Here is a 25,634-nt window from a genome sequence, read left to right as displayed (position 1 = left end):
AAACTTTAATATCTAGCACTCATGTTATTTAAATATCCTTGAAACCATGTCAAAGATACAGAATAAAATATTTTCTCAAATTATGAACATGTACCCCCAGTGGTGCTTATAGTGATTGTGTGAAGTTTGTGATGAACCACCAGTGGTACATGTAGCTGTTAACATCCAGAGATACTACCACATGTTAATGCTCAAAATGAGATAGTATCTCTGAACATTCAGAGCAGGTTAAGCCAGTCTAAATAACACATTCCAATTTAAGTTGGACATGCTAATTATTACTGATTACAAACACGGCTACTGTTGCTAATAGCTAATTTATATTTCTAATTAAAACACTAAATGTCTTTTTTTTTTCTTTTGTTTCTCATACAATTTTTATAGCTAATTATTTTTAATTTAGGCACAAAGCCTGCAAATTTGAGAAGAGGGGATAATCAATTACGATGACCCCAGTTCTCAACTGATGGTTTACATTTAGTTTATTGACCCTGGAAGGATGAAAATCAAAGTTGGTTGGTTACAGTGAGATTTGAACTCAGTACCTAAAGAGCCAGAAGAAATACAAGACATTTTACTCTGACACTAATTATTCTGCCAATATACTGCTCTAATTACTATTTTATAATTAATGACATCTTATGACAAGAATCAGGATCAATTATCTATAAAGGGATGAGGTATTGTTAATCAAACTGACTCCAGCATATTCTTCATGTTAAACAACTTTGTAAAACCAAAAACAACTTTAATAGGGGTTTCAACTTAGAATATAGACAGATGAAACCAAATATTATAATGTAACTTCTAGTTCAGCAATCCATAATTTTAACCAACACGCCATCCTAGAATTTTTCATACATAATGGAAGAATTTCATTTCCATTTTTAAAAAAATACCATAATTTTGTTTTTGTGGTACATTTTTTTTTATCCTATGGAAGACTGTTTCTTTTAAAGTTAGATGAACTACCTATGTGTGCCATTCTTTTCAATGTCACAGACAAACAATACTAAATCATTTATTACTAAAACTTTAATTAAATTATCAAGACCTACATTACTGTAATAATAATTATTATTCTTTTCAAAGGGTTTGATGTTAAATTAATAGAAGGTAAAACAAGGTTACTTTTGTTTTTAAAAACGAAATATTGCCTCCCACCTCATACAAAGCCAATAGATATATATCTAAAATATCACGAGATAATAAATAAAATATATTTAGTCAATTTCATGAAGCATAAATATAAATTTCTTTTGTTTTTAAAGTACAAAGCCAGTTGAGGTGGGTGGGAAAGTTTCATTGACAGATATGATACCAATGTATAACTGGTATTGCTATCAATCTGAGCAATGCCTGGGTCAGGATCTAAGTGACACAAAAACAGAATAGTATTATGCATTTAGTTTGGTCACTCTCTTAAAATCCATATCCACTGCTATTTTTTTTATCATGGAAAAGAGATTCCAAGAATCTCAGAAACATAACCATCCTTCATGAAACAAAGATCTTCCAAGAATCAAAAAACGCAATAACGATGGCATATATATATATATATATATATATATATATATATATGTATGTATATATAAATTTTTTCTTTGAAAGCAGGGGCATGGTGAAGGTTCACAAATTTGTTCAATAACTAAATATCACATATAGGAATTTATATATATATATGTATATATATATATATATATATTTCAAGATAATGACTGATGGCAGGAGCTAGCAATGCCTTTTTTTTTTTTTTAATGGAGTGTGCTGGGACACATTTTAAGAGGAATAGAGAAAGCAAGATTTAACAATAATATAATTAGTTTTCTAGACTCCTGGGATAGTTTTTTCATAAAGTTTTTAGCTTTCTCTTTGTGTTTTCATTTTCATTTGTGTTTTTTTTTTAATTAATTTATTTATTTATTCAGTTTTCTCCTCATTCTTGGTTGATTTCTTAGGTGAAGAATCAGGGTACTGCACAGACATGGGTACCTTAGAAAGCAAAAGAATGTGGCGTTCATATGCAGGACTGGCACGGAACAGATTATCGGTGCCATGAAGACGATCAAGGACTCCAAGAATGCCATAGTTTTGGTTGAACCTAATAAGAATTGAAAATAAAGGTCGATCAGAATTATTGGTTTTGATGGAATGCAAATAGATTTTGAGTAAGGGAGGAGAATAACTAGATTAGGTAAATATTTTCTACTCGAGGCACGAGGCCCTAAATTTTCGGAGAGGAGGCCAGTCAATTAGATCGACCCTAGTACTTCACTGGTACTTAATTTAAAGACCCCAAAAGGATAAAAGGCAAAGTCGACTCCAGCGGAATTTGAACTCAGAACATAAAGACAGACGAAATACCACTAAGCATTATGCCCGGTGTGCTAATGTTTTTGCCAGCTCACTGCCTACTGGATTAGATAAATGACTGTATCATACAGACATTAGTCATTCAATTGGGATAGCTTCACTAATATAACTCCAATATACATAATTTACATTTGACAGATTTTTGTCCTCATCTTGTTTGTTGTTAACATGTTTCGGCTGATATACCCTCCAGCCTTCATCAGGTGTCTTGGGGAAATTTCGAACCTGGATTCTCATTCCCAAGGTATTTTTCAATGTTATTATTATTATTATTATTATTATTATTCAAGTCACTGCCTGGAATCGAACTTGGAATCTTGGGGTTAGTAGCCCGCGCTCTTAACCACTACGCCATATGCCCGTGTTAACAACAAATAAGATGAGGACAAATATCTGTCAAATGTAAATAATGAAAATAATGTACATAATTCCTCATCTCTTAAATATAGAACTAAACTCCAATATATCTTTCATATTTGATGGCATAAAAGACACAGAGAAATATTAGACTTACCCCTATTTTAGCAAAAGGAAGTTTTTAGTGCATTAAACTGGCACTCCAGGAGTTACAACAATGAGGGTTGTAGTTAATCTGATCAACAGAACAGCCTTCTTGTGAAATTAATGTGCAAATGGCTGAGCACTCCACAGACATGCATACTCTTAATGTAGTTCTCAGAGAGATTCAGTGTGACACAGAATGTTACAAGGCTGGCCCCTTTTGAATTACAGGTACAACTCATTTCTGCCAGCTGAGTGGACTGGAGCAACATGAAATAAAGTGTCTTGCTTAAGGACAAAGTGCACCGCCGGTTTTTGAACTCATGACCTTATGCTAGTGAGCCAAATAACCTAACCACTAAGCTACACACCTTCACATGGTTAGTGCATTAAAGCATGTAAAAAAGGCCCAACTTCACATATAGGACCCAGGGTGGTTTTTTTGAGATTATCTTTGTGGAAAAAAGTGGGTCTTATACGCCATCAAATATGGTACTTGATTTCAACCAAACAAACATTTTTGGGGTTAATTACTGGAGCTTATGACTAAATTACTTTACTCACTTGAGGTGATGAAAATCATGAGCTTCAGGTGATGGGAGAAAGGGGAAATGATAACCACTGTGTGCTACAGTGGTGGACAGCAAAACCAGAGCGAACCACAGCCAAGATGTTGCCAGATGAGATCCCATAATGATGGGTCCAAGAACTGGTGGCAGCATGTTACTCATAACGTGTTCAAGTGGGTGAGCATAGACAGATACAAGGCCAACTGGAGCAGTCCATTCATGATGTATCTTGTGAATGTATTTGTATAAGGCTGGGTGATGCAGAAGTCTGGAAATAAAAATGAAATGCAATTAAATAGATTTGATTTTTGAAGTTAATTATAAAAGTAGATATAGAAATTAGTTTTAAAAGTATATCATTCATTCATAATATAGGTAACACTCACCCCACAAAAAATAGGCTGATAGATACATCTCATCTTCTTATATTATCATTATTATCATCATTTTAACATCCACTTTTCCATGCTAATATTGGTCAGAAGGAATTCGTCAAGGCAGATTTTCCATGTGCCAATGCCTTTGTTTTCAAGCCAGGTAATATTTTCCCACAGCTGAATATGTTTTCATGGAAGACTGGACACAAGGGACACCACTGGTAGATGGAAATGCTCCTTTATCCTATGACATCAAGACAAAGGGGAACACACCCATAGGTACATATGTATGTGTATATGTATGCATGCATGCATGCATATGATGGACTTCTTTCAGTTTCTGTAAGCCAAATTCACTCACAAGACTTTGATCAGCCTGGAGCTATATTAGAAGACATTTGCTCTGGGTACTGAACCTGATCACATGATTGGAAAGCAAGCTTGTTAACCACTCAGCAATACCTGCACATACGTATATACCATCATCATCATCATGGCATGGGTTGAATGGTTTGACAGGAGCTGGCCAGGCAGAAGACTGCACCAGATTCCTGTGTCTGTTTTGGCAGTTTTTACAGCTGAATGCCCTTCCTAACACCAACCACACAGCAGAGTGGACAGAGAACTTTTTATGTTGCACAAGCACAGGAAAGGTCAGTTTTGGCATGGTTTTTACAGCTGGATGCCCTTCCAAATGCCAGTGAGAACTGAATGCTTTTTACGCGCTGTTCAAAACTACAGTCACCCAAAATATAATTTCGATTTGTCAGAATAATATCAAACTGAGAACAATGTTATTTTACCCTAAACTACTATAATGAAGTTTATTTTTGTCTTCTCTGAAACTAAATTTATTTTATATATTATAAATGTTATTTAATAGATAAATGCTATCCACACTAAAAAATAGGTGAAAAAAAAAAGACTGTTTCAATAAAGCAGCAGATAAAATATTTTGGGATAAATTCAAGGGGTATAAAATGTCTATTAAGAATCGTGAAAAAAATAAATAAAATTAAGAGAAAAACTGAGAGTTTAGAAAAAACAGTTTGAATATTTCAGCACTTTGTGAGATATTTTTTTAACAGACGAAAGAAACTTCAACTTCAAGTACATAAAGTATATTAAAATGTCGATCTGGAACATTCTTCATCAAAAGAAGTAAAGAAATAAATTGCTTAAATTCAGAATTATTTCACTTTTACAACTGGCAGTTATAAAATGTAAGAGATTCAAGTCTAGAGTCTATTAAACTTTCATGTCAGTCTTAAAGTATATAAATTTGAAGCATAAAAACTTACAGGCAGGGCTGTATGGTTAAGACGCTTGCTCTGTAACCATGTGGTTTCAGGTTCAGACCTGCAGTGCAGCTCTTTGGGCAAGTGTCTTCTACCACAACCTCAAAATGACCAATGCTCCGAGAGTGATTTGGTAGGCAGAAACTGTGTGGAAGCCCATTGCATGTGTGTGTGTGTGTGTGTGTGTATGCGTGCATCTTTGTGTTTATTCTCCATCACCACCTGACAGCTAGTGTTGGTTTGTTTATGCCCCTGTCACTTAGCAGTTTGACAAAGAGACCAACAGAATAAATACCCGACTTAATAAGTACTGGGAGCAATTTGTTCAACTAAATCCTTCAAGGCAGTGCCCCAGCTTGACCAAAATCCAATGACTGAAACGAGTACAAGGTAACAGGTACTTACCTGTGGGAGTAGTAAAATCCCAGTTCTTCAATAAGAGTGAATACGGCAATTTCCAAGAGAACCCACTGAAATGTTGGCAGGTCTCCACTAACAGGACATCCTCTCCATTTCATAACTAAGCAAGTACAAAAGCTCATTGGCAGGGCAACAATTGTTTGGTTAAACAAAACTCTCAGACAAATTTTCTTCAAATCCTTCATTGCAAGCTGAAAAGAGAATAAAGACATTTGAAAATAAATAGTTTATATCTAATAACAGTATGATATTTTACAAAATTTAAGAAATCAGTTTGCATGCATCATGGTGATATTTAATGTTTTAAACAAAGGTTTCTTGTCCAAGAATGAGTGATAAAGTTTTGTTGTTGATTTTGTTTTGTGTATGAATGAATGTCAATATTGCATATTCTACATACTGCGTCGTGAAGGCACATGGCTCACTGGTTAGAGTGTCGAGCTTACGATTGTGAGGTTGTGAGTTCGAATCCCAGACCAGACTGCATGTTGTGTTCTTGAGCAAGACACTTTATTTCACGTTACTCCAGTTCACTCAGCTGTAGAAATGAGTTGTGATGTCACAAGTGCCAAGCTCTTGCCTTTGCCTTTCCCTTGGATAGCACTGGTGGCGTGGAGAGGGGAGGCCGGTATGCATGGGCGACTGCTGGTCTTCCATAAACAACCTTGCCCAGACTTGTGCCTGGGAGGGTAACTTTCCAGGTGCAATCCCATGGTTAGTCATGACTGAAGGGGGTCTCAGCAACATACTAAGTGAAAAGTCCTTTTGCGTTGTAGTCTCTGCGAGGTTTGCCATACCTTACTCAACTGGTGACTCTTTATTCCTGCATAATAAAATTTTTACCAACCCATGCCAGCATGGACAACAGATGTTGAATGATGATGATGATGATGAACAGTAATAAAAATGGTTTCAAATTTTGGTACAAGGTCAGTAATTTTAGGGAGTGGGAGTTAGTTGCATAATCATATATTTTATGATTTAAGTTTGCATGTTTTCAAAACCACTAAGGACAGAAGTTAAACAAAGTTTCATATATATTTGTTATGTTACCAAATTTTCCTTGAAATCCACTGCCTTTGTTTCATTGAATTCTTCAAAATAATGAAGAACTTCTTAAAATAATTCTGTCATTGTTAAGCTGGTGTTTGGGAAGTTTTGATGGAAACTTTTAATTTAAATCATTTTAAGAGAGGAAGTTCGTATCAAAGGCTCAAGGACAGTGTCAAATGGGTTGTTATCAAAAGGGTCGGGTTCAGTCCCACCGCGTGGCACCTTGGGCAAGTGTCTTCTGCTATAGCCCCGAGCCGACCAAAGCTTTGTGATTGAATTTGGTAGGCGGAAGTTACTGCCGTGTGTGTATATGTCTGTGTATGTGCTTATGCCTTTCTCCCAGAGAGAGAGAGAGAGGGATTGATTTGTTATCATTAGTTGTGTCCATGCAACAAATTGCAAGAAGCAAGTTCAATCTAAAAATGTTTCCTCTGTGTGGTGTATCAAGTGTAATAGTTATTGGACCTCAATGATGACAAATTTAGTTTTATATGTAGGGACAACAAAATTTATAATTCCTGGGTTTCGTTTAATGTCCTATTTTCCTATGCAAGCACATGTTGGATGAGGCCTTATTCACAAGGCATTATTTTACAGCTGGATGTCCTTTTTGTCACTAATCCTTCAAAATTTTTCATGCAAGGGATATTTATTCCACTTGTCTTCAAGAGCAAGAAGCTACAGGGGCAATTTGTTGACAGGGGAAGTCAACATGAAGTTGCTGCTTATAAAATTTCATGAGGACATCATAGAATGTAAGCACATACACAAAGGTACACACACACAGGTTTAATATCAACATATAACTTTCGCTTAAGTATTCATAGAATGTAAGCAAGCACACAAATCATACACAGAATGGGCTTTCATACAGATTCAATCAACTAATTTCATTCAGAAAGCATTAGTCAACCTGGAAGCCATATTGTCCAAGGTGTTGCACAGTGGGACTGAACCCAAAATCACATTCTTACAAAGCAAACTTCTTAACCGCATAGCTATGTCTGCATCTGTGGTATTCAATAACTACAAGAAGGATACATATATCTAAGAGAGAAGAAGATGGGGGGAAAAAAGCAGTAACTCTGCTTGAAGTATTCAAACACAGCTGCAAACCATAAAGTGGTTTGTATCTATAAACAATGATGCATATTTTGGCAAGTTTCACAAATTTCCCTGTATCACCCCATCCATTCCATCACACACATACACACACTCTCTCTCTCTCTCCCTTACACTTCACATCGAGGGTAGTGTAGCCAGGAATATGCAGAGTATTCAGTCCTATTCAACTAGAAAAAGTGTTTGACTAGCAATGTCATTAATTCTTTAGCATTTAAAACCAGCCAGATCTGGCTCAAATATTCTACCTGTTTAATGTTCAAACTGACCAGATCTGGCCCCTCGCACCACTTACCCTACAGTATTATTCTAAAAATAAACACATCATTGAAATTTCAAAGCTACAAGATAATGTATGACTAATTCAAACCCATGTGAATAAATAAACATTATACAAGACAAAGTAATTTGAATACTAAAGGGCTAAACCAGAATGTTCCAGGGGACAAATAATACATGAGATTAAGTCTGAATACTAAACAAGGGCATTTGAATTCATTTGCATAATACTTACCGGGGTATTTTTATCAGGCTGGACTTTGTAGCGCAACAATGACGAAGGCATACCAGTGACATCCAAAAATATAAGAAAACTGTTTGCCAACCAAAATACCGTAAACGTAAACAGAGTTGTTCCTGAAATAACGAAGGTGGTTAGAGAAATAAATAAATATATAACTCATCATGGCATATATTTGCTGAGGAGGGTGTAAACCAAGGTCTGAAATTTTTTACAATCTTTTGCAAAAAAAAGTCTGCAAAATTTAAGAGTGTGTGCTTACACAGAACACATAGCGTGAAATTGAATATCAATTAGATGCGCTCTGAGCCACAAAAGGAGCCCATGTTGAAGTTTACCGAATTTCATTTTATGTGAATAATAACTTTTAGGCAGATGGTATAAGGGAAAGACTTTGTAATCACCCTACATATATATATATATATATATGATGGCCGTCCACTCGTGACTGAGGAAGACCATTGTCGACCTTCAGGAACATTGTGCGCTCTAGTACTAATATACATACATATATATATATACATACATATATGTCTGTGTGTTTGACAACCGATGTTGATGTGTTTACATCCTTGTAACTTAGCGGTTTGGCAAAAGAGAACGATAGAATAAGTACTAGGCTTACAAAGAATGAGTCCTTAGGTCGATTTTGTTCAACTAAAAAACCCTTTAGGGTAGTGCTCCAGCATGGCCACAGTCAAATGACTGAAACATGGAAAAATGATAAAAGAATATTGGGTTAAAAAAACCTCCCCCCCCCCAAAAAAAAAGTTACAGATTGCCTCTGAGACATAAACCCCACATCTTCAGAGAACATGACAGACATTCTATCACTGATAACCTCTGACTTTTTCAATCCAAAGGGTTTTTAAGTCAATATTTATTCCATGTACAAAGCAACCATGCTGGTGACATGTATAAAGCACCCTGTACATTCGTAAAGTGGTTAGCATTAGGAAGGGTGTCCAGCCACAGAAACCATGCCAAAACAGACAATTGGAACCTGGTGCAGTTCTCTGGCTTGCCAGCTTCTGTCAAAACTGGCCAACCCATGCAAGCATGGAAAAACAGACATTAAATATTAATGATGATGATTTACATGCTATTATAGCTTTAGCTATTTCAAGTTCTATCATTAAAAAACAAACCATTTCGTGTCTCTTGAAGTTTCCTTACCTTCTTATCTAGTTTATTGTTTCATAACAGAAAGAGAAAAAGAAATAAGCTTTTGAGCCCTATAAAGATTTGCCCAGCCCTACCCCCACTATCTGTCAAAATTCACATCGATGAACTTACCTACAACACCAACTAACATTTCATCTTCATTGAACAAACTAAAGATGTTGTTCCATGTTGTTTGCCAAAAGTCTCCAGAAGCACCCCAAAATCTTTGCATGTGCCTGAAAAGTGTTTCATAGTTTCATAAGTCAGAGAATGAACAGAAAATAGAAAAGCAAAAACATACATAAGCGATATTAAGAATAACTAGAATAAGAGTGTGTGGATAAAGTATGAATAAGTTCACATTAGACATATAGACTAACATACATTCAGCCTTGCTGTGTAAATAAATAAACCTTGTGATTAAAGCACAGGGCTTTCTCTGTAGAATGTACTAAATTTGGCTAATTTTGTTTAGTTAGAAGGGGGTGCTGAAAAGTTCCTGGCTTTGGGTAAATAAAATACAGGAGGATCAGTTAATTGTGATTTTATTCAACGTATTCCCCTCTCAGATTCACACACTTATTGCAGCAGTCCTTCAGTTTCTCTAAGCCCTATAAAAAATTTTGGAAGGTTGGGCCTTCAACAAAGCCTTTCACAATACCCTTAAAGCCAGGAACTTTTCAGCACCCCCTTGTATTACTGCTTTACTTTGTAGAGTTACTTATAAAAAATGCTATGAGTAATAGACTCTTATTTTACTCGGTTACATATCAGTATATTGGCTAGCAATGCATGAATTGTAAATGTGATTTTATGTTCCATTTGTGTCAATTTTCATCTAGACTGCAGCTATGCTGAGGTCCTTTGAGAGCTTGTAGCAGAGTTGTTGCATGAGGATAACTCAATATCTTAATATGCTACTTCCACCAGTATTAATCTATGAGTTTGTTTGTTTTTTCTTCCCTTTATCATTACTAGTCTCAGAAATCCTATAAACAACTCTAGAACACAGCCCTTCTTCGCCAAACAAAGCCACATAAAGAGATATATATTTTTTAAAACAATACTTTGTATCCGAAGTCAACTTATCTGTATAGGCATAATACAAATGCATAAAGACAGCTAATATATGATTCTATCTCTATACATGCTAGGCTTATATTTAAACCTTTAGCATTTGGATCATTCAATCAAATGAAATGCTTATTTATTCAAATTGGTTTGAATTTATCATTCATTATCTCACCACTTCTAGATTTCAATGATGGGATAGTATATTTTTAGAATGACAATTTATGGTAGGTGTGAGAGGCAGAATTTGGTCAGTTTAAACATAAAATTTGTAGAGTATTTGGGCTAGATATAGCCAGTTTAAATGCAAAAGGGTTAAAGGTGATGTGTAGTAGTTGACTAGTTTTATTCAGTTCATCTTTCAGTTGGCTTTTGCCAACTGAATACATGGAAAACAACCTACAGGTTCTGAATACTGGCCACTGTATTAATAGTAAGTCAGGTAACATATATAGAAATTGCCAAGCTGACTCATAGCACATTGTGTTTTAACAAAGGTGTCAACTTACGTATCTTTAACAATTATAAAATTCACTAGCAGTAGTACCCAGCGTTGCACAGGTCTTAATAAATCACCATTCATTCAACTGCTGAAAGATGAGGCCTTACACTTGAGAAAATTTTTTGAGCCCTACTTCAGCTACTGCGTTCACGCAATGCTCTCCTGATTTCAACACCTTACTCCTCAGCCCAGTGCAGATTAGAACCATACACTATGAAGCCATAAAATGAAGCACACAGATAAACGTATAGGAAGAGAACGAGCTGAACACTTTCAGCGTTTCCTAAGAGGGAACCATTTGAGCGATAGATTGCTCGCAGTTGAAGGAGGTTAATCGTCAACAGTTGGAATGTCGCTCTCACAAAGTTCATGCAACATGTAGCCGCCATGCGTTTTGTAAATTGGTATCCTTTCCGTTGAATTGGTCACTTTAATGTTATGAATAAACATACTTGAGGTAATTGACCATATAGAAGGCAGCAGAAATGTCCTCAAATATGCGATACCTAACCTGCCTTTCTGCTGGTCCATTTGTAGCAGCTGTTTGACAACATTGTTTCTTTGCATTATTATCGTGCACCTGCAATGAATCGCCACCTCTTTGCTATCATAGGAGCACCACACAAATGCCTTCCATAAACCCACAGAATGCCAAGAGGCAGGCGCCCTTTTCTGATGCTTCTGTCTGATATGAGAAAAAAATAGTAAAAGTATTTGAGCATACCCCGTTATATGCATGCATGGCGATAACGTACCCACTTCAGTTTTGGCAAATACGTAGCACTTTGTTGTAGACAATGTTTCTTGTCTTCCCCTGATGTGTTAATGCAAACAGACTGTCTCTACTGCCGACTCTGGAGCATGCAACGTACAGCTGGCCATGGGAAAAACAAGGCTCTTCCAAGAGAAGTTCGGCCACAGAAAGAGTCTGGCCCTTGTTGACAGACTTGTTGACAGACATGGCGAAGCAGGGCCGGAACGGGAATTGCAGTCTTCTGAAGGTGAAAGGTATATCTGCTCCCGAGGGAGTAAGGGGAATCCTGGGAATGAATACATCCTCACTTTTTCCACATCTGGATAGGATGGTTGATTCAGCAAGTTGATTTAGCAAAAGAGGTCGATAGAATAAATATCAGACTTAAGAAATAAGTATTAGGGTCGATATGTTTGACTAAATTCTTCAAGGTGGTACCCCAGTATGGCCACAGTCCAATGACTGAAACAACTAAAAAAAAATTTTTTTTTAAAGATAACAAAAAAAAAGAAGAAAAGAATCAGAACAAGATAAACTCACCATGTAATAGTGTTCCTAGCTGCAGCAAATACAAGCAAAGCAGTGCCAACAACAAAAGCAGCTTTCTTTACAGACTCAAAAAGTTGTAAATAATTCATTTTCTCTGCTGGATGACCCCCAGGAGTTTTCTTCGCGATACAGGGACCAGGTTTTGTGTTACAATCAGCCATTGTTCTGTAAAGATAAAAATCTGAAAATAAATCAAATTTTCTGGCATACAAGTCATCAAAGAATATAGTGTAAACATTCAAACATCATCACTATCATTCTAAAGACATCTAGGCGTACAAGTCAACCTACCTTTTTTTGGCTGTAAATTTTGGTCAGAAAAATTCAACTTACGTGCCTGAAAATACAGTAAATCTCATTTTTAATTTTGCTTATTTGTTTCTGTTTTGTGCTCAAAAAGGCATACAAATTTTGTTTTGTGCTCAAAAGTTGCATACAAATTACAAAATCTTCTTTGTGTTCAAAAGTTGCATACAAATTACAAGATCTGCTCAAAAAGTTGCATACAAATTACAAGATCTGCTCAAAAAGTTGCATACAAATTACAAAATCTTCTTTGTGCTCAAAAGTTGCATATAAATTACAAAATATGCTGAAAAAGTTGCATAAAAATTACAAAATCTGCTGAAAACGTTGCATACAACTTACAAAATCTTCAATGATGTTTTCATCAAATTATAAAACCTTTGGTATTGTTTTGTAAATGACTGCAAACCCAGAGTAGAGAAAGTGTATCATTGACGAGGTTGGGAATGGTAACACAAGATCTTTGACAAACCTAGATGATTGAGTGAGTGACTGAACAATCAATCAAACAATTGATTAGTTAATTGGTTAATCAATTGTCTAATGAAAATAAAGAAGTGAAACAGAACCAGTGTGTGAGTGTGTTTATTGTTGGCATAACGACCCTTTCAACATACAACAAAAAATGTTTCAACACATGAGTCTATATCAAAAAGCTTGCCAACCAAATACAAGAACAAAACAAATAATATTCCTGAACAAAAAAAATCTTCATAACCTTCACACCATTACTCTTACAAGCCAAAGAAGAAATTGCTATGTGATTACTTTATCTGCAAGAGATAGCAGCTAAATCTCCTTTAAAATAACTTCTACCATCTTTAAAAAAAAAACAAAGGATAATTCCTTCAATTCAATATGTCTGAAATAAAAGACAGGATGGTTATTGCAAGGAAAAATACTAGGCTGTTGTCATAGACCAGCTCAAAAAGAGCTAAACTAAGAGTTAAACAACAATAGGCAGACATGTTTGTTAACAGGCTGATTGTTTTGAAGTAAGTAATATGATAATATTTTTGTTTCTTCTATATCTGAAAGTGTTGTTTATTTTTTAACAACACTCATCACTCTTATTATTGAAATCATTTCTCACCAAGCTACCAAGTTTTCCAGTTAGACATCTAGATAGATGTTTCTAGTTTACATGATGAGATAAGGTTGCACCCATAATCCTATAACAGGGCATCTGTTAACAGAGGGTGGGAGGGAGAGAGAAAGGTATCTGCAAACCTGAGTACTTACAACCTGATCTGAATACTTACAACAGAGTGGAATCTGCTAAAGGAATCCAAGGTGCTAAGAGTGGCTCCTAAACTGGCCAACTGATCACTGTATTTGATAGCATACAAGATGTCTCAAAAACAAAACACAAAATATCACCCTAGGTCCTTATTGCTGGGATGATTCTCTCATAAGCTAATTTTGTCCCTGGCACTCAGTTTTTCCTGAGTATGTGCTGCTGAAATTGGAGTGCATCTAATAAAGCCATGTATCTTTTATGCTATCAAATACCTAATTGGATGGTAAATCTACTGCTCTGGATTGGTACCTTCTTATTTCTTATTTCTTTATTGCCCACAAGGGGCTAAACATAGAGGGTACAAACAAGGACAGACAAAGGGGTTAAGTCGATTACATCGACCCAGTGCGTAACTGGTACTTAATTTATCGACCCCGAAAGGATGAAAGGCAAAGTCGACCTCAGCAGAATTTGAACTCAGAACGTAATGACATACGAAATACCGCTAAGCATTTCACCCAGCGTGCTAACGTTTCTGCCAACTCACCGCCTTAAAAGGATTGGTACCTTCTTATCAATCCTGAAAGGATTGATAAGTGAAATTGACCTTGGTGGGATGTGAAGCCCAGCCTAAAACACAAATCTTCTTCCAAACAAATAGTAGAGGGTCTGATTTATTTTACAGTAGCATTTTATCTTGTTTGTTTCAGTCATTGGACTGTGGTCATGCTGGGGCACCATCTTGGAAGGGTTTAGTTGAATAAGTTGACCCCAGTATTTATTCTATTGGTCTCTTTCACCATGCTGCTAAATTGTCAGGAAGTAAATAAATCATCCCCCATTGTCAAGCATTGGGGGGGATGACAATGACACATTTATATGCAGATGGATGTCGACAGTTTCATAAAGAAGTGACAATTACTCGGAATGGATGGAATTTGTGCAGGACATGGGACAAAGCACTGAAGGACAACTTCAGGACACTGAACCTCATGGAGGAGATGACAAAGGACTGAGCTATCTGGTGCCTTGCTGTACTCAAGAAGCCCCGTCCTACGCAACAGAAGTGTTAATGTCACTCCCACTGATGAAGAGGATTGTCCTGCAAGAGCCCTGTATCGGTGCCACATAAAAGTGCTCATGCCGATGCCATGTCAAAAGCACACACTGTAAAGAGAGGTTGGCATTAGGAAGGGCATCCAGTTGTAGAAACCAAACCAAATCAGACTGGAACCTAGTGCAGCTCTCCTGTTTGCTAACTCTGGTCAAACCGTCCAACTCATGGAAAACAGACATTAAAGAATGTTGACGATGATAATGGTGACGATATATGTATACACACACAATTTCTATGCTACAATACTCAGAGTAAAATCCTTAATTTAGGGGTTATCTTAATGTAAGACAATTTAAAGGCTATATTGTCCTAAGATAAGATGTGACTTAAGGTTACATTTTCTCAGGGAAAACATTGACCTCAACATAACTCAGCTTACTTAGCTGAAGAATATGTGTCTTCCTTTCTCAAAGAAGTTATCTGGAAGAGCAATTTCTTTCTCAACCAGTTAATGTTACATTAAATATTTTTTGATACTGTCAGTGTTTCTCCTTCCTTTCTTTTTGTATTTGTTGTTGGATCATTCGTAAAGGTTCATAAGAGAAAGTAGGAGTTGAAAGGATATGTAAAGGTAATAGAAAGAGGAATTTAGATTTTTTTTAGAGGAGAAAATGTTAATTTGTGTAGTTTTTATGGATTTTATTCGTAATTGGGAGTAATATTGACAAAAAAAAATGACGCTGTGACCTAAGTTATGGTATTTAGAATATTAATTCCGATTCTTTCATTCAAGAAATTTAGAATTGTGTAAATGTATGAATTTTAAACATACACACACACACACACACACACACACACACACACACACACACACACACACACACACACACACACACACAGAAAATCTGCCTTTTATAGATAAGATAAACTGATTAAACTTCTTTTTTTTAATTAACAAGCTATGTGTGGCAGGAGGTACTCTATCAATGTGAGATCACATTTTCAAATCACACTACAAAATTGCATACATCTTTGACAAGAAATAAATAAAATGCATTACTTGTGTTGTTGTTTAACTTCTACCCAGCTCTGTTTGAGCAAATCTATGATCAAAAACATTCCTGCCAAGGTCATCCAGTCTTTTTAAGGCTATTTTGAACAACATTATCCAATGTGACCTTCCTAATGTGCTATTTCAGGAAGATTTGGCTGTTGTTTCTAGCAAGTTGAGCAACCATGTAAAGATTGTTTTTGCTTGCTCTGAGAGGGAAATTAATATTAATCTACTCTCACTTTATGTTTTTTTTTTCATTTTTATGGGTTTACTTTTGATCTTGCTTTTTTGTTTTGTTATATTTTAAATAGGATATTACTTTTTTTTTTTGTCTATTAGAAGAAGGAAAAAAATTTGCTGATGTTTTTAGATGAAAGATAAAAGAAAACACAGGTGTAAGGTTTGGGTTTAGCAGAATACTACTTACAATCTAGAAAAGCTTCTAAACTCCATATAAGATTACAAAAAACATTGGGAAAATATTGCTCTTATATATGTATATAATGTGTTTGTGTGTGTGTGTATAAAAACACATATACACATATATCATGGAAAACAAACGTTAAATGATGATATACAAACACACACACACATATATATGTATATACACACATACAAATATAAACGTATACACACATACAAATATAAACATATACACACATATAAGCATACACTCCCAACATTGTACCCATTTTATTCACACACTTTCTCCACACTACATTTTTCCTCCCAAACCATCACAATATCTTTTTGAGCTAAATATAGAACATTGCATTGACTTCAGTTAACAAACACTTTTCAACCAATTTTCTCTGGAAAATTATTTCTTAGTTTCCTGGAATTCATAATGCAGAGCAATGCCATGTTTTCACTTGTTGCATTATACTATTGCAAAAAGTTATTTGTTTGTTTAGTTGTTGTTTTTAACCTAGGCCAACACACTGATTTAGGACACTAATTTTATTGCGTATATACATTCCCAAACAAAACTTTATATAATTTTTAATAACTTACTTAAAAATACAAGGTTACCCTGGACACATTTTTTTCTCAATAACAAAACTATAAGAGAATATCATAAACATTTAAGATAATTATTTCGTTTGTATTTTGAGAAGGTCATCATGTCAATAATAAACACACACACTGATTCTATTTCACTTTTTTATTATTTATTTTGTCAGTTGGTTAACTATATAACCAATTAGCTAAATGATTGATTGATTAATCATTTTGTCAATCAAAGAATCAGTGATGTTTGCCAAAATCCTTTTGTCACCATTTGTGACCTCATTAATGACATGCCCTCTCTACTCCTGGTCTGCATCGTGGCATAATCACCCTCCTCAGATTCAACAAAATATGCCTTGATGCATGTGTTGACACCAAGGATTTTACAAAAACCAAATACAATAATGAAATAATTTAAGAGAGTATTTGGTGAAAATATCATGGGAATCTTCTTTCTATTATAATTCCACTCACATCTATGATACATTAATGAAATATTTGTTTCAATTTTTGGCACAAGGCCAAGAATTTCGGGTGAGGGAGTAAAGTCAATTACATCAAGCCCAGCACTTAAATGGTACTTATTTCTCAACCCTGGAGGGATGACAGGCAACGCCAACTTCAGCAGAATTTGAACTTGGAATGCCAAGCATTTTGCCTGATGTGCTAACGACTCTGCCAGCTTACCGCTCTGTATTAATGAAAGATTTGTTTCAAATTTTGGTAGAAGGCCAGCAATTTTGGGTGAAGGAATAAGTCAATTACATTAGCCTCAGGGCTCAACTGGTACTTATTTCATCTACGCCAAAAGGATGAAAAGCAAAGCCAACCTCGATTACATTTGAACTCAGAGACAAAATCACAGACAAAATCTTAAGCATTTTGCCCGATGTGGTAACGATTCTGCTAGCTCACCATTTTGTATTAATGAAGTATTAAATGGATCCTAGTTCTTGACCTGTACTTTAATTTATTGACCTTAGAAGGAAAGATAAAAAGCGAAGCTGATCCTGGTGGGATTTGAACACAAAATGTAAAGAGCCTAATTAGATATTTCAGATATTTTGTGTAATACTCTAATGGTTTCACTAATCTATCACCTAATTGGTTATAAATTAGAAAGTTATTTTTAATCTTAGAGCTAGAGTGTGAGTAACAGTGTGAAATTTAACCATTAACTGTATAAATACTATGATGTAGTCTTTTATTCATTTACTTTTTTCAGTCGTTGGACAGAGGCCATGCTGGGGCATTCCCTTGAAAAACTAGCTATTCTTTTAGTCTTTAAATGTTTCAGTCATTTGACTGTGGCCATGCTGGAGCACCGCCTTAAAGGTTTTTTTTATCAAAGAAATTGACCTCAGGACTTATTCTTTGTAAACCTAGTACTTATTCCATCAGTTTCTTTTGCCGAACTGCTAAGTTACAGTGTTGTAAACACACCAACATCGGTTGTTTAGCGATGGGGGGGGGGGGCAGACACAAACATAAAAATATATATATATATATATATATATATATGATGAGCTTTTTTCAGCTTCCATCTACCAAATCCACTCACAAGGCTTTGGTCAGCTCATGGTTATAGTAGAAGATACTTGCCCAAGGTGCCATGCAATGGGACTGAACCCAGAACCATGTGGTTGAGAAACAAGTTTCTTACCACACAGCCATGCCTACACCTTCAGTTCCTGTTGTGCAGCATCTTGGGCAACTGTCTTCCACAATAGCCCCAGATTGACCAATACCTTGTGAGAAGTGAATTTGGTAGATAGAAACTGTGTGGAAGCCCACTGTAAATGTGTGTGTCTGCATTGTCTTTGTGTTTGTCCCCCACCACTTGGCAACTGGCATTGGTTTGTTTACATCCCCCATAACTTAACAGTTCAGCAAAAGGGGCCAATAGGATAAGTGCCAGTACTGGGGCTGATTTGTCTGAGTAAACCCTTTTAAGCGGTGCCGTGCCATGGTTGCAGTTAAATGACTGTAACAACTAAAATACATGAGATGACTTTGTTTTGTTTTTTGGATGTTGGTGTTGGTGAGCTCCAAGTTGGCCTTCAGTAAACAGACCTATAACCAAAGACATTTCAGCCATGACCATCCATTATTTACTTTTTCTTTCTGTTTTTTTTTTTAGGTATTGTATACCACAGACTACTTTATCTTATGTCTTCTTCCTTGTTTACGATAGTAGGGTATCATCCAAGTGAAACTTTGCTGCTATTTTTAGTATGAAGAAGTTCACTTGGTAGCTTGTTTCAAAGCTTAATGTGCTGGTTGCGTAACATATATGTACACACACACAAACATAAACAAGAAATATGCCTCCAACAGAAAGCTATCAATTTCATCTCCATCAAACCACAGCACTTGGATTATATAGTCACTCACTCACTCTCTCTCTCTCTCTCTCTCTCTCTCGCCATCCCACCATCACCAACACACACACACACACACACATACACACATTATGTCTCACTTTCCACAACTCACACTAAACATATTTTTCCTAATCCTTCTTTCCCAGAGTTGCTATCCCTTCTAATTCCTTTCATACACATGATTTACCTGCACCCATTAGGGCCCACTCATAAATCTGGAAGAGCCTGCAAAAAAAGTCATAGACACTATCAATCCTACTTGGATTTAGCTTAATTTAAGAATAAATTCCTGGTGTTAATTACTCAGGCATGCCATCTACATGAGCCTCAGTGACATTTTTTTCCTCTAAATATATAATTTTTCACACCTACTCATGTACAGTATTGTACATATACTTAATGATGTTGTCATTACTATTCACACTATTCAGGAAGGAAGGCTAATAAGACTGAACTATGTTTGAACTTCCCTCCCTTGCTCACTGAAATGATTAAAATAGTATTAGTCATTGAACTTCATGTTTTCTTTTTTTCTAAGTATTTAAAATTAGGTAATTAATGCTCATTAAATTCAATTAACTGTTTCACTACAAACTGAAAAGAGCTATCATAAATATTATGAATAGAATAAACTATTTTGTATTGTAAATAAAATCTGTTCTTAATGGCTTGATGTTCATTCATTGTCAGTTGTGACATTTACTACATTTTTAATGTAATAACAAATGATCCTCAACATGGATGTTTAATCTGCTAGAAATTGGAGCCAAATCTTCCTCAAACCATACTCCGCTATATGAATAAAAGAGGAATTAGACAAGAGAGGAAGTAAGGTAAGAGAGTTAAGAGTGCCTCTAGAAGGAAAATATCACACAAATCATATAATTAACAAGATGTGTATGTGGTGTATTTGTCATCATGCCAAATACAAATTGACAGAAGAATAGCTAGTATTGGTCTAGAATCAGTATGTCAATGGGAGCAGCAACCATTGAAGTGTACTTGAGAGAGACTGAGGGATGACCACAATTTGCCTGTGAGCTGAAGATTCCCAAAGTGTTGGCAACTGATTTGGCGCAACACAGAATGTATGTGTTTGCATATGCTGCATACAGCTCTCAAGAAAAGTAAGCTGCAGTTTAGTGACCTTTGTATACAGCTAGAAGACCTTTAGGACTGAAATATTTTCATGCTCCAAGGAAGAAATCTGACTTATCAACTTGCTAGCCTATGTGAAAACATGCAGTTATTTTGAAAGATTATCAAAGAATATAAAACTGTACAAGTGGGTGGAAACATACTTGGTGTATGTCGTAAACCTGAATATTTGAATTAAAAGAAACTTACGCCCTTAATGTCAATAATAATTATTACCTAAATAGCCAGCTCTGGTCAAAATGGGAAGGGAAAAACAAGTTAATATGGAATGCAGTGGGGAGTGACAAGCAAATTGTACAGTAATATTGTTTCTAATTTTGTCACAAGGCTGGCACATTATTTTATTGCAGCCTAGTGGTTAGAGTGCTGCACTTACAATATAACAAGATCATGGTTTTGATATTCAGACTGGGCAGTGTGTTGTGCACATTCCATGTTGTTCTAGCCATGTTACTCAGCTGTAAATAGTTAACCCTGCAATAAACTGTTGTCCCATTCATGGGAAATGTTGGGATCTCAGTTACTTACATGCCATGAAACCCAGATAACCGGTCTTATGAGTTGTAGGACTGGAAATAGTAATGTCCAAGGATTGATGATGAAGATGGTGATGATGACAACAAGGATGAATAGATGAAAGATAAAGTTGACCTTAGCGGTAACTGAATCCAGAATGTAAAGAGCTGGAAGAGATACCACAAGGTGTTTCTTCCCAATGTTTTAGCCATTCTGCCAGTTGTTTACAAACACTGAGTTCTAATTTAGTCCAAGTTAACATGACCGTTTATACATATTTACTCTTCCCAGATCAGGGAGATAAGCAGTAGATATATTATGTGATAAGTGGTCAATAAGTAGACATAACACTTGACATGTGATGTTTAAAGACCACTTGTAAACTTGATCCCGTGTTTTCAATTAATCACTCCCTTAACTGCTTTATTATGGTTAACTAGATTTATCCATCATGATTAACAATAACAACTTGTTATCTTTGTAGTTTATTGCCATTAAAGCTCAAAAATCAAATAGGTTAGCTATTATTATGCTGAAATATAGATAATTGTGTGTTAATCATTCAAACTTAATTATCTATAGAAGAAGCTGATGCTTGTCTACTGTTTTTAGCATGTAGAAAATAATTAAAAACAGAAATTAGTTACAATTAAGTATTACTAAACATTGTCATATGATTGCAGGGTAAATAGATAATTTAGTTATACATCAGAATAGGGTAAAAACCCTGCAGTTACATTTCATGGGCAAGGTTGTGGGATTAACAAGTTCACTTTAAATCTATCCGGTTTGTGGTTTAGTTCTATTGCATGGTAACCTAGGGCAAGTGCTTTCGGCCAAACACTGCACTGTGAGTGAATTTTCATAGACAGAAACTTTGTGGCAGCCTGTAGTATGTATGAGAGAGAGAGAGAGAGAGAGAGGGGGAGGGAGGGAGAAAGAGAGAGAGACAGACAGACAGAAAGAGAGAGAGAGAGAGAGAGAGAGAGAGAGAGCGAGTGTGTGTGTGTGTGTGTGTGTGTGTGTGCACGTGCAGGTACGCATGCGTATCTTTGTGCTTTTCCACCTCTCATTGTTTGACAACAAGTGCTGGTTTGTTTATGTGTGTTTTCAGTTCAACAGAAAGAGGTCAAAAGAATATATATATCAGAATTTTAAAAGATAAGTATTAAGGTTGATTTGATTGACTAAACCTTTTAAGGCATAGCCCCAGTACGGCTCCAGTCCAATGACTGAAACAAATAAAAAAAATAAAAATATATAACTGAAAACATGGGACCAAGTTTACTAGTGGCCTTTAAACATCAAGCGTAGGAGTGGCTGTGTGGTAAGAAACTTGCTTTCCAATCACATGGTTCTGGGTTAGCCCCACTGTGTGGCACCTTGGGCAAGTGTCTTCTACTGTAGCCTCAGGCCGACCAAAGCCTTGTGAGTGGATTTGGTAGACAGAAACTGAAAGCAGCCCATCGTGTGTGTGTGTATATATATATATATATATATATATATATATATATATATATATATATATATATATATATATATATATTTGTGCGTGTACCTGAGTTTGTCACTCCACCATCGCTTCACAACTGATATTGATGTGTTTACGTCCCTGTAACTTAGCGGTTCGGCAAAAGAGCACGGTAGAATAAGTACAAGGCTTACAAAGCGTAAGTCCTGGGGTCGATTTGTTTGACTAAAGGTGGTGCTCCAGTATGTCTGAATTCAAATGACTGAAACAAGTAAAAGAATATATATATATATATATATTTATTTATATAACATTTTCTGTTTTAGAGGAATACAAAAACTGCCTAATTCTGCGATGGTATTTGATTTTGAAGTACACTACCACATATATATACTTACATGCAGTTAAATACAGGGTGTGGTAAGGTATTTGAGGGCAGATTTATGTTTATAAAAAAGACATCTATATTAACAGTTAATAACTTTATTTATCAAAAAATGCTACGAGGATAAAAATAAACCTTCTTTTCTATAATATTATTCAATAAAGCCACCTTCAGCTTCAACAACTGCTTCTATATGAGATCTAAATCATCTACATGCTTGAGTCAAGTGGTTCTGATTCATTTTGGACATTACTCTGTCTATGGCAGCTTTCAAAGGATCTTTGGTGTTATGGGCGTTTTCATTGACCTCTCTCAACAACGCTCCACATGCAATAGTCCAATGGATTGAGATCTGGGGAATTAGGAGGCCAAATGTTAGGGGTTATGTGATCATGAAAATTTTCAGCCATCCAATCCTATGTTACTAGAGCCATGTATGATAGTACAGAGTCTTACTGAAACATTTATGGCCTTCCATTACATACACTGTCTATCCAGAGCTAAATTATTTCCAGGACTTCAATGTAGGTGGCAGAGTTAACCCTAAGGCCTTGTGGAAAGAAGGAGGCATCACATATCCTTCGTTGCTGACAACCCCTAAAACCATGACAGTTGCAGGAAAGTTTGTATGCATAACACTTGGAACTTCCGTCCTCAAATACCTTACGCACCCTGTATATGCCCAATCATAAAACAGACATTAAATGATTTTATAAATACACACACACACACACACACACATAAACATACATACCCTGTTCTCTCTTATAGTTGATAGTATTACAACAGTTTTGAGGCTCTATCATATATCAGAGCAACAGACACTACATGTCTCTTGTAACCACCACTACCACCAGCCCCACCACAAACCCCACATGTTGCATCCAATGATTTATTTTGACAGGCACAAAGCCAACATTTTCTGTTTAAGAGGAATGCAAAAACTGCCTAATCCTGCAATGGTATTCAATTTTGAAGTACACTTCCACATTTCAGGGTCTTCTATTTCAATTCAATTCACATTTAAGAAGCATTATAAAGAGGTATATGAATCAACCCTAGAATATGACTGCTACTTTATTTTAACAACCCCAGAAGGAGTAAAAGGCAAAGCTGACTTTGGCAGTTTTTGACCAAAGAAACTAAACTTTTTGGGCTGCAAATAAATGCAGTAAGACATTTGTCTGATACCCTAATGCCCTACAGATTCATCTTGTAAGTGTGAATCTCCAGAATTATAAAAGAATTTTTTAAAAAATAAACACTCACTGAAAACACAAAGAAAAGATCTTAAATATGTCTTCCAATATAATATGCTACAATTTAAGAAAAATTGTGTTCGTCTGTATCAGCAACAGTGAATATAGTAGCAAGGTTAAGAAAAGAGAATTGTTTACAGTGCTGTGAGAAGATATATCTTACATAGAATGGGCTGTGCCCAACTTTGTTTTACACTAACTTAATAGCTCCAGTACTGCTTGCCACATTTTATCTCAAGTTGCTTATGAGACAAAATTCAAATAAGTTCTGGTAAGATATCATCATCGTCACCATCATTTAATGTTCGTTTTCTATACTGGTATGGGTTGGATGGTTTGACAGGAGCTGGCAAGCCAGAGGACTGCGCCAGGCTTCACTGTCTTGTTTTGGCATGGTTTTTATGGCTGGAAGCCCTTCCTATAATTAAAACAAAATTATTTTTAAAAAAATAGTAAGGACAAAATAGAAATAAAACCCTCTTATGAAAATATTTTATAGCCATCTATTTGTTTCACTCATTGTATTGTGGTCATGCTGGAGCACTGTTTTGAAGGGATCAGTCAAGCAGATTGACCCCAGTACTTATTTTTAAATCTGTTACTTATTCTCTTTACTCTCTTTTACTCTATTACTTGTTTCAGTCATTTGACTGTGGCCATGCTGGGGAACCGCCTTTAGTCGAGCAAATCGACCCCAGGACTTATTCTTTGTAAGCCTAGTACTTATTCTATCGGTCTCTTTTTGCCGAACCGCTAAGTTACGAGGACATAAACACACCAGCATTGGTTGTCAAGCGAAGTTGGGGGGACAATTACAGACACACAAACATATACACACACATATATATACATATATACGACGGGCTTCTTTCAGTTTCCGTCTACCAACTCCACTCACAAGGCTTTGGTCGGCCCGAGGCTATAGTAGAAGACACTTGCCCATGGTGCCACACAGTGGGGCTGAACCCAGAACCATGTGGTTGGTAAGCAAGCTACTTACTACACAGCCACTCCTGCGCCTATTCTATTGATCTCTTTGACTGAACTGCTAAGTAATAGGAACAAAAACAAAGCAACACTTGCTGTCAAATGATGATGGGGACAAACACAAACGTACACATATATGTATGACAAGCTTCCACACAGTTTCCATCTGTCAATTTCACTGTCAAGGTATTGTTAGACTGGAGTTATAGCATAAGACTCTTGACCAAGGTATTGTGCATTGAAACTGAGCCTGAAACTACATGGTTGCAAAGTGAGCTTAAGGAAATAATATAATTCATATTAATTTTTTTATTTTTTTTTTATGATATCTCAATTCCCAGTTACCTGAAAAGCAAAATAAAGACAAACTAGTTTTCAAGCTAAAATAAGACAATATAAATTACAAAAAACTTCAGAAAACAAAGAATATAAGAAGTTGATGGTCTATTTGACTTGTGTAACAGATGGGCCTTGCATCTATAACAACTTCGCAGTTAGTATTCATAACATTGTTAAGTCACTAAAGAAGTAAG

General features: G+C 35.8%; 1 protein-coding gene across 3 annotated transcripts in view; it reads right to left on the bottom strand.

Moving 5' to 3' along the window:
* Positions 1-1,895: 1,895 nt before the first annotated feature.
* The window catches only part of LOC106880725 (fatty acid hydroxylase domain-containing protein 2), a 38,824-nt gene continuing 15,085 nt past the window's right edge, over positions 1,896-25,634 (bottom strand). Inside the window, exons 2-8 of one of the 3 annotated variants that reach the window (XM_014930815.3) lie at positions 12,565-12,610; positions 12,265-12,454; positions 9,530-9,633; positions 8,228-8,349; positions 5,524-5,729; positions 3,439-3,711; positions 1,896-2,101 (exon numbers count right to left, since the gene is read on the bottom strand). In XM_014930815.3, the coding sequence (XP_014786301.1) occupies positions 1,921-2,101; positions 3,439-3,711; positions 5,524-5,729; positions 8,228-8,349; positions 9,530-9,633; positions 12,265-12,434 (1,056 nt within the window). In that variant the 5' untranslated portion in view covers positions 12,435-12,454; positions 12,565-12,610 and the 3' untranslated portion in view covers positions 1,896-1,920. The remainder of the gene's footprint in view (positions 2,102-3,438; positions 3,712-5,523; positions 5,730-8,227; positions 8,350-9,529; positions 9,634-12,264; positions 12,455-12,564; positions 12,611-25,634) is intronic. The other 2 variants (XM_014930807.3, XM_014930833.3) reach the window with 2 other exon arrangements.

Source organism: Octopus bimaculoides, chromosome 13, assembly GCF_046866305.1.
Source record: "Octopus bimaculoides isolate indiv1 chromosome 13, ASM4686630v1, whole genome shotgun sequence".
Classification (NCBI taxonomy): Eukaryota; Metazoa; Mollusca; class Cephalopoda; order Octopoda; family Octopodidae; genus Octopus; species Octopus bimaculoides.
Note: the sequence above shows the minus strand (reverse complement) of the source record. Positions and strands in the feature narration are given on the sequence as shown.